Source organism: Oratosquilla oratoria, chromosome 31 (genome assembly GCF_046742065.1).
Source record: "Oratosquilla oratoria isolate Oo_2021 chromosome 31, ASM4674206v1, whole genome shotgun sequence".
Classification (NCBI taxonomy): Eukaryota; Metazoa; Arthropoda; class Malacostraca; order Stomatopoda; family Squillidae; genus Oratosquilla; species Oratosquilla oratoria.
Genome location: NC_134807.1, coordinates 22128951 through 22138950, shown reverse-complemented (window position 1 = coordinate 22138950; position 10000 = coordinate 22128951). Strand labels below are relative to the sequence as shown.

Here is a 10000-nt window from a genome sequence, read left to right as displayed (position 1 = left end):
ACTGACCCGGCGTCGTGGTCTCCACAACCAGGATCGGCAGCAAGCGCGGCCTCAGCTGCTTGTTGTTCCAGCTCGAGCTGGAGACGAGAAACAAAAGGAAAAAAAGTTGGAAAACACCAACAGCATACGCACACGGATATCCTACATCTACATCCACACCCGCACCCTCAGCCACACACTACGGATAAGGGTGAAGCAGTATTCTTTTATGATTGGAGGCATACACTTCACAAAGAATACAGACCACTCTTATGTTTTACTGTCCCTCTTTATTACTGTCCTCCTTAAATATCTCCTGTACCATGTCTACGTCTCTACCTCTTCGGTTTGATATTATTCCCAAAGTACAGAAGCGCTGGTTATATATCTCCGGCAAAATAACAGTAATAAGAATAGCGACGATAAGAAAGTAAATAAAAAATACATACCCTCATCGCAACCTCTTCTGCTAACGCGGCTTCCTCCTCCTCTTCCGCCTTCTTCTGCAACTGATCGTAGGACATAGCGACGATGGCGAGGATAAGGTTCACAAGGTAGTAAGAACCCAGGAAGATGATAAAGATGAAGAAAACGATGTGCCAGGGACCTGCAGCACGTAGCACCTGAGAACACCAAGCGAGAAGTCAAGAGGGGGAAAGGCGACCGGCATCGGCAACAACAATCACGCCGCGATCACCCGCAAGAACATGTGTAACCTCTTTCAGAGTAGCCTTTGGCAGACAGCAGGAATGAAAGATCATCAAATGGGAAACAGGAGTCTGTATCACTTCTTTTATCTTTTATTGCATTAATAAAGCAAAGCAAAACACACACACACACACACACACACACACACACACACCTGCATACAGAACCACAACATGGGTTTTATATTACATAACATTAAATTCTTTAGCAAGGAAAAATAAAAATGTACGCTATACAATATATGAACATGACCAAAACCAAATGTGATTGTATTGAGATTCTTACAATTGTTTAGTAGAATCCAAAAGACGTACACACACACCCACACCCACACACACACCCACACCCACACATATATATATATATACACTGTTCTAGTTTTTACTTACCAATTGATACAAACTTTCCCAGTAATCCTGCGTCATTAAGCGGAACGCGGAGAGTAGAGCCCAGCCGAAACTATCGAAGCTTGTGTATCCATAGTTGGGATTTATGCCGTAGCCTTGCAAGCAAATGTAGTCTTCCTTACACGTCCTGATGGGCACAGCGGGACTCGTAAGTGGACGAGGTGGTGGTGGCGAAAAGGAGGGAGGGAGGGAGGAAGGGAGGGAGGAAGGGAGGGAGGGAGGGAGGGAGGGAGGGAGGGAGGGAAGGAAGGGGAGGGAGGGGCCAGGAAAAGGATAGGTAAGGTGTGGAGGAAGGAGTATGGGGAGCACATAGGGAGGAAAGGGAAGGAGAAGGGAACTAGGGAAAGAGAGGAAAGGAGAAGGAGGGAGGAGAGGGACACAGAATGAGAGAGGGAGCGTCTTTGTTGAGGAGAATCAGTAGAAGAAAGAACAAAGAGACGAAGAGTTGGGAGGAAGAACAAGGAGGTAAGAACGACGAGGAGGAAGGAAGGAAGGAAGGAAGGAAGGACAGTGGGGAAAGGGAACTGGGGAAGGGAAATTTAAGGAAGAGGACAGAGAATAGGTACTAGGGACGAGGGAAATGATAGGGGAACAGGGGAAGATGGTCAACGGAAAGGAGACATGGAGAGGATAGGGATAGGGAGAGGGTCAAGAAACAGGTTTTTGAGAGCAGATGAGGTCCAAATGGTGGAAAGATAAAGTCACCCCAAAGGGTGTGTTGGCTTAGAGAGGGAGGGAAGAGAGGAGGGAGGGAAAAGAGGAGGGAGGGAAGAGAGGAGGGAGGGAAGAGAGGAGGGAGGGAAGAGAGGAGGGAGTGATGGAGGTACAGATGGAAGGAGGAAGGAAGGAAGGTCTCAGATCTTGAAAGAAGATGTGGAAGAAAAGGCACAGGAAAAGGAGGAAGAAGAAGAAGAGGAGGAGGAGGAGGAAGAGGAGGAGTAGGTGGAAGAGTAAAGAGAGAAGAGGAGGAAGAAAAAAAAGGGGAAGAGGAGATAGAGGAGGAGAAGAGGTAGGAGGTGGAACAGGAGTGAGAAGAGTAGAGAGAGAGAAAAAGAGAAAAGGAATAAGAGAAGGAGGAGGAGGGGAGGAGGAGGAGGAGGAGGAGGAGGAGGAGGAGGGTTAATTAGTACAAAAGGAGGAGAGGTATGGAGGGGAGGAGAACAAATAGGAGGAAGAGAGGAGATGGAGGAGGAGGATTAGGAAGAGAAAAATATAAAGTACAAAAAAAAAAAAAAGGAGGAACATGAAGAATAGAAGGAGACAGAGAAGTAGGAGGGGTAGGTAGGGGAAAACGAGGAAGAAGAAAAGGACGACGAAGGGGAGGAGAAAGAGGAGGAGAAAGAGAAGGAGGAGAAGGAGGAGGAGGAGGAGGAGGAGGAGAAGAAGGAGAAGGTAGTGGAGGAGGAGGAGAAGGTAATGGAGGAAGAGGAGGAGGTACTGAAAAAGAAGGAGGAGAAGGAGGAGGCAGTGGAAGAAGAGGAGGAGGTAGTGAAAAAGAAGAAGAAGGAGGAGGAGGAGGAGGAGGTAATGGAGGAGGAGTACGAGGAAGAGAAAGTGAAGAAGGAAAGAGGAGGAAAAAGAGGAAGAGGAGAAAACAAAAGGACATGGAAGAGGCGCCGGAGGAGGAGGAAGAGGAGGAGGAGGAAGAAGAGGAGGAGGAAGAGGAAGTGAAGTAAGAGAAGAGCAAGGAAAGAAGACGAGGAAAGAAAGGGAAAAGGGAGAGGCAAAGGGAGGAGGAACAGAGGAAAGGAGGGAAGAGGAGAAGAAGTAAAAGGAGGAGGAGGAAGTGAATGAGGTGGAAGAAGAAGAGAAGTAGAAGGAGGAGACGGAGGGGTGAAGAGAAGGGGGAGCAGGAGGAAGAAGAGATGGAGGAAAAGGAAACGGAGGAGGAGATGTAGGGCGAATGAGGGAGATAAGATGAAGGAGGAAGAAGAAGAGGAATAGAAGGAGGAAGAGGTGTAGGAGGAAAAGGGAGAGAAATGAAGGAAAAAGAGGAGGAGAAGGAGGAGGAGGAGGAGGAGGAAGAGAATAAGGAAAAATAGGAGAGGGAAACAAGAGGAGTAGGAAGGAAGAAGGAAAGGTATGAAGAGGAAGCATAGGAGGAGTAAGGGTAGGTAGTGGAGGAAGAGAACGAGGAGGAGGAGGACGAGGAGATGGTGGAGGAAGGGGGGGAGGAGGCGAAAAAGGAAGAATATTAGTGAGAGAAGGAGAAACAGGTGAAGGTGGAGGAGGAAAAAGAGGAAATAGAGGAGGAAAATGAGAGAAACAAACAGAAAAAGAGGAGGAGGAAAATGTGGAGAAAGCACGGAGGAGGAATAGATTGACGAAGTCATAAAGGAGGAGGAGGGAGATGAGGAGAGTAGGAGAAGAGGGAAGAGAAGGAAAGCAAGGAAGGGAGGGAGGTGGAGGGCGAGGGGTGGAGGAGGAGGAGGGGTAAAGGGTCAGGAAGAAAAGGAAGAGGACGAGGAAAAGGAGGAGAATACGTAAATGGAAGAGGAGGGAGAAGAGGAGGAAAAAGAAGAGATGGAAGAAAAAGAAGAGGATGAGGCTGAGGATGAGGAGGATGAGGATGAGGATGAAGAGAAGGAGGAGGAGGAGGAGGAGGAGGAGGAGTAACTGTTGAATCTTTTTTGTGTCTATTGGTTTTGTCTTTACTCGTGTCTTATGTATGTGTATACATGTTGATGTTTTGTGTAGTGAGTGTATTTGTGTGTATGTGTGTGTGTATGTGTATGTGTGTGTGTGTGTGTGTGTGTGTGTGTGTGTGTGTGTGTGTGTGTGTGTGTGTGTGTGTGTGTGTGTGTGTGTGTGTGTGTGTGTGTGTGTGTTCGTGTGTACCCTTATTGTCATTGTTTACCTGTTACATATGTTCTGTGTGCTCGTGGTCAGACGAACCCAACAACCACGTATTGTGTCACAGGCTCATCCACACGGTATGGCTGTATCAGTCGACTTCAAGGCTTCTGTCTCACTGAGGCCTTCGGAGAGGGGCAATGCTGTCAAAGTTCGAGATTTTGTATGCTTGGATTAAAGGAAGGAAAACAAGGAGAGAGCGAAGGATCAAGGAAATAAGGGTGAGAAGGAAAGAAAGGAGAGGAAGATTCGGTACAGTGGGGTTTATTAGATTTGGATTTTGGGAAAAAGAGAGAACTTGGTCAAGTAAAATCTCAGGGCTCTTGGTGAAGGAGATGTCAGCGTTTGGGAGAACACAACTTGAAGGAACATGGTATGGCCCATGGGAGGGACTGGGGAGTGAGTGGTAGGGAGAGGGGGACATGGGAGGTCCTGCGTTGGACATCGAAAGGAAATCATCCAAAAGGAGAGAAGGATCTAGGGTACCTTTTACTGTAAAATGGGCTTCTGTTCTTAAACTGTCATTTCTAATATTTATTATCATATTTTGACTAATCTCTAAGATATAGACAAAAATAGGTTTGGTATCATCAAAAAAATCTTTCAAATAGTTATATATATACATATATATGAATATATATGTACATATGCATAAATATATGTAAATATCAACATACGCAATACATCATATTCATAGCAAAAAATCTATAGAAACTGTGCTGAAAAAAAGAAAAACAAACAAATACAAAATAGAAAACTTTGATATGTAACAACATTGATGCAATCTAGTCAGTCATAAAATAATGAAAGCAGTGCACATGAAGAAGCTGTTGTTTTGCTACTCTATACACAGGCATCACATAAAATCTAAAGAGCGCGTCTGGGACACACAAAAAACACCAAAAGTAAAAATAAAAAATTAAATAAAAGTTATGGACAAAAAGGAACAGGAACAGGTAGGATAGGAGAATGAAAAGGGAAAAAGCCCATCCTATACCATAGATGTATATGTATATGTATGTGTATGCATTTGTATATGTATATGCATATATATGTATATATATATATATATATATATATATATATATATATATGTACATACATATATATGCATATATATGAATGTATATATATCATACATACTCTTATATTCCCACGCAAAACATACACACGCGCGCACACACACACACACACACACACACACACACACACACACACACACACACACACACACTATACATATATACAGACTCCTTCACACACACACACACACACACACACACACACACACACACACACACACACACACACACACACACACACACACACACACACACACACACACACACACACACACACACACACACACATACACGAACAGACACACACATTCATATAATTGGTGCATGTATGTGTACAACATGTGGATGTGTACAACATGAAAAGAAAGGATATAAGGAACGAAATATATATAAAGGAGAATAAATACTTTGGAAAGGTGGATACACTCGCCTAATATCGCCGTTGAGCTTGGATGAATGAAAGATTGTGAAAAATAAAGAAATGTAGAAAAAGAATGAAAGCGAATGAGAGGCAGAAAAGGGAGACTGAGAGATAAAACAGGAGAGAGAGAGAGAGAGAGAGAGAGAGAGAGAGAGAGAGAGAGAGAGAGAGAGAGATACTGAGAGTGATATTATAGTTATAACAGAAGACGCTGGATATACACCATTTTCTGAGACAACTCCATCTTGCGTATAGAAAAGACAAACAAAACAACGACGTAAACGTACATTTCCTGGCAAAAGTAACGTAAAGAACCACGATTATAACATAGAAAATAGTTGAGGATGAATGAGAGAGAGAGAGGAAATTGTGATCAGGGAGCAAAAGAGGAAATTGAAGGGTTGAGGGAATGGGGAAGGAACCGAAGAGTTGAAGAAAGTAGGGAGGATTTTGATGGGATGGGAGACATATATGATAAATTTATTTACTCCAGTAGGAAATGTATATATATTCATGTGTGTGTGTGTGTGTGTGTGTGTGTGTGTGTGTGTGTGTGTGTGTGTGTGTGTGTTTGTGCGTGTGTGTGTTGGGGTTGGGGGGGCAGGGAAACAAGAAATATTGACAAATATTTACTTAATAGTTAAATGTTTGCGAATACTTAGATATTATTTTAATGTTAAACAATCTCATTAGTTATTAACAAATGGTAGCATTTTGTAGCAATAATGTAGGGCAATTTGAGGTAATGCTAACACACATACATACATATGTATATATATATATATATATATATATATATATATATATATATATGTGCATATGTATGAATATAGTGTATGAAGCATTTAAGTATATAATTAAGATATGAATAACTATTGCTAGAAACTAGTATATAATTAACACTCCTTAGAGTTTAGATTTTATTCTTTTTCATGAAAGTAAGAATTTTAATTTTTAGTTAATTCAATTTCATCTAACTACTGTTTTCATGTATTTTGTTAGGATGAAATCCATAACAAAATTTGATTCTACCACGTAGATATTAGCATACACGAATGCATTATGCATTAAATTTAATACGTCTATGTAGTAAAACATTATAAATATTATATCTAACATGAAGTAACTTTAGTGTTTTTTCATCTCTGACGAGAATATTTAAATGAGTTTCCGAACTATATCACCCAACCTCACTCTCAAGCATTCATTTATAAAAAAAGAAAACGAAAAACAAAAGAAATGAAAACTTAACCTCCTTTGCGACAAACCTGCCTCCCAAACTTCATCACCAAAGATTTTCCTCCTCATCAAAACAACGTTCCGAAGACGCCCATAAACAATATAGGACCTTCAACATTAACCTACCCTCTCTTCTTCAATCCCGATTGACAAGCAACCCAATCGACCACGTCTGCTCCATCAACCTAGACAGTAATACATCTAATCTAACACTGAAACTATTGAGGAATTTTCCCAAATTGGGAAAACGTAATCTTCCTCCAGAAATTCAAACCCAAACTGCGTCTGCTTATGCGGGATGCAGTTAGGTCTACGTAGCGTCCGCCGCCCGGTAACTTAAAAGTTTATATCTATTATTTGTCCCCTTTTGTCTTTCCCTAAACCAAACGAAGAGAACAGGATCCTAACCTACCCAGGTATGTTATCATTACCACTTACGCTTTATACCCAAGCCCAGGGTCGCGAGGCAAAGTTGAGTCGCCAAGCCATTTGAATATGTCACCAAGGATTTGTGGTCTTATTATTTTCCCAATATTCCTATTCAAAATATTATCAAAATATTAATCCTGATTGTAGAATTCCTAAGTCGTTATTATCTAAGGTTAAGCAAAACATTGAGACAGACGACTTAATTGAGGTGAAAAAAAATACCTTGCCGTTTGTGTTTATGAAGGTCATGATCGCCATGATCGATCTGGACAAGATTTTGGGTAAAAAAAAAAAAAAAAAAAAAAAAAAAAAAAAAAAAAAATACCCTAGGCTATCTAGGTATCTCATCATTACCAATTAAACTCCAAGCCATCAAAGCCAGACACTACATCACCCGCTATCCTATTCTTCTTTCCTTTCATCACAAAAAAAAACCTTGAAAAGCACTATCTACTCTCCTTACCCATCCACCTTTCAGATACTAGATTCCCACCCTGGGGGGAACACCAACACAAGCACTCGAAATAAATATATGTATAACCTCTCTATTAACAGCACCTCAAGGCTTTCATTTCCAAAGACTAAGCTACAGCTTCATCGACTTTTCTCATTATGAATCCGGCCTCCCTCTTGACTCCATAATAATCACTTTTCAATCTTTATACCCCTCATAGGTCCCCCTCTACCCCTACAAACATCTCAATAGACCCTCTTCCAAGTAATCTGGAGGACCTTTCAAGTAGCATCACTTGTCTCCAAGACAGTAGATTTCCGATCAATCTCTATACAACTTCTCCATACAACTACTGTCCCATTGCCCCATAGAATTATCTCTGGAATCTTTTAGGAAACAGGTGTCTCATTCTGACTCTCTTGGCGATTTAATGTCTTTCTCTCATATCTTCTCTCCAAACAAGCATCCATTCCGTGCAGGTCGCGAACAGAACAGACATTTCGATAATTGCCACGTTTGATTCCTCCACCTGAAATGTATAAAACTGTCCTTCCTTCGAAACGATCTAAAACCATTATCCCACACAAAATGGGGAGCCGATGGATAATCCCTTTGAAATCTACCAAACCATTACACAAATTAGAATTGATTATGGATGCCAAGCCTACTCTTCTGCCTCTCCCACGTTCCTCCGAATATTAGACCCCCATACAATCCCTCGGCTTGTGTAGAACCCCAGTGAAAAAAATATATACATGAAGCAGGTGACCCTTCGCTTAGGTACCAATCGACCTATGGTATCACTAAAACATCTCTACCACATCTGTAGTTCCCCACTCCTCTAATCTTTCACACTCTTCGTCTCTTCCACCCTTCAATGATTTGACAGACACCCAACACTTCTTGTTCTTATGGCATGAGAATAACAGACAGGGGTTTACACTGTAAGTTAGTGATAACGTCTTTCCTATCACAATGCCTACCCAAATCCCCTAGTTACTCCCCCTACCCCTAATGCGCACCTGCTTTATTTGAACCACATAATCAAAACAAATAACAACTAAGATTATTTGACAAATATCCTTCTTCCATCACTCTCCCATTCATTTGTAATTGGCATATATATATATATATATATATATATATATATATATATATATATATATATATATATATATATATATATATATATATAAACAGAGTTCCCGCCCTAACAGTGGAGTGTCTTTTGTAGCAATTATTTCCTATTGACACAGAATTAAGTTCCTCTCCATTCCCCGCCTCAAGCTTTATCACTGAACATTTTACTATCCTTGCCGTCTTACACGCTGATCTAAAACTATCGTACTTTAAACAAACCTATTTAAAATACCCATTTTTATGTACAACTAATGCAGCCAATATTCAGTATCATATTTCTCCTTGTTTACATACATCACTAATTTTTCTTCCTCAAATATTTCATCCTAGTCTACATGAATACATGATTTCATATGGGTAAGAAAGTGATTATGAATATGTATATACATACATATATACATACATACATATATATATATATATATATATATATGTATATATATGTATATATATATATATATATACATATATATGTATATATATATACATAACTACATACATACATATATGTGCATCACTTTTATTTTGTAATTTAATCAATTAACTGGAATAAGATTGGTGTTGACTAATATCTGCTATTTTGCTATTTTGCAGATAACATAGCAATTGTAAATGCATATTTCTATAATAATAACAAATTAACAACCATGGTGAGTATGATCACTGAAATAATCATTACACACTACATTCTACCTGAAGATCACACCGGGATTTAGGATATAAACTAATACATGGATTAGAGTCTAACACTTACCATAGAAATAATTATTGTGATCATGCCTTCTCCTAACTAGATATACTGTTTCATCAAGATCTAATATTAAGGGGAAAGGGAGGGGGGGGAGCATGGAGAATAAAGGTTCTAGAATATTTGGGCTGAGGTTTGTCTGTGGCTAGAGGCTGAAGAGGAAGAAAGCAAAGTTAATGGTACTTATGATAATTAACTTTTATACAAAACCTGGTTGGTACCAGTAGGAGGTTAACGAACACAAAGTAGATTATAATCAGATGGAATGTGACTGTGACTTGCTTGGGGTTTTTGAACTAACAAAATGGAAACTGAACGAACTAATTCGTAACAAACCAACAAACTCCTTCTTCTTCCGCGATGCCAAATGATAGATAAATAGTATTTTCTATTTTAGTACTGGATGTAGTTGTTGTTACTGTTGTTGTTATTGTTATTGTTGTCTTATTGTTGGGGTTGGTTGTGTAGGACAAATGAATTAAAGAAAAAAAATATGAACACTGGAGAAGAATTACATACACATACACTGATCTAAAATGA

General features: G+C 40.2%; 1 protein-coding gene across 11 annotated transcripts in view; it reads right to left on the bottom strand.

The window, feature by feature from the left end:
* para (sodium voltage-gated channel paralytic) overlaps window positions 1-10000 on the bottom strand; it is a 639183-nt gene that overhangs the window by 111216 nt on the left and 517967 nt on the right. For all 11 annotated transcript variants that reach the window (XM_076213401.1, XM_076213402.1, XM_076213403.1 and 8 more), the window contains 3 exons: window positions 1077-1221; window positions 429-602; window positions 1-77 (listed from right to left, as the gene is read on the bottom strand). The exon at window positions 1-77 is cut by the window's left edge and continues 157 nt beyond it. In XM_076213401.1, the coding sequence (XP_076069516.1) occupies window positions 1-77; window positions 429-602; window positions 1077-1221 (396 nt within the window). The remainder of the gene's footprint in view (window positions 78-428; window positions 603-1076; window positions 1222-10000) is intronic.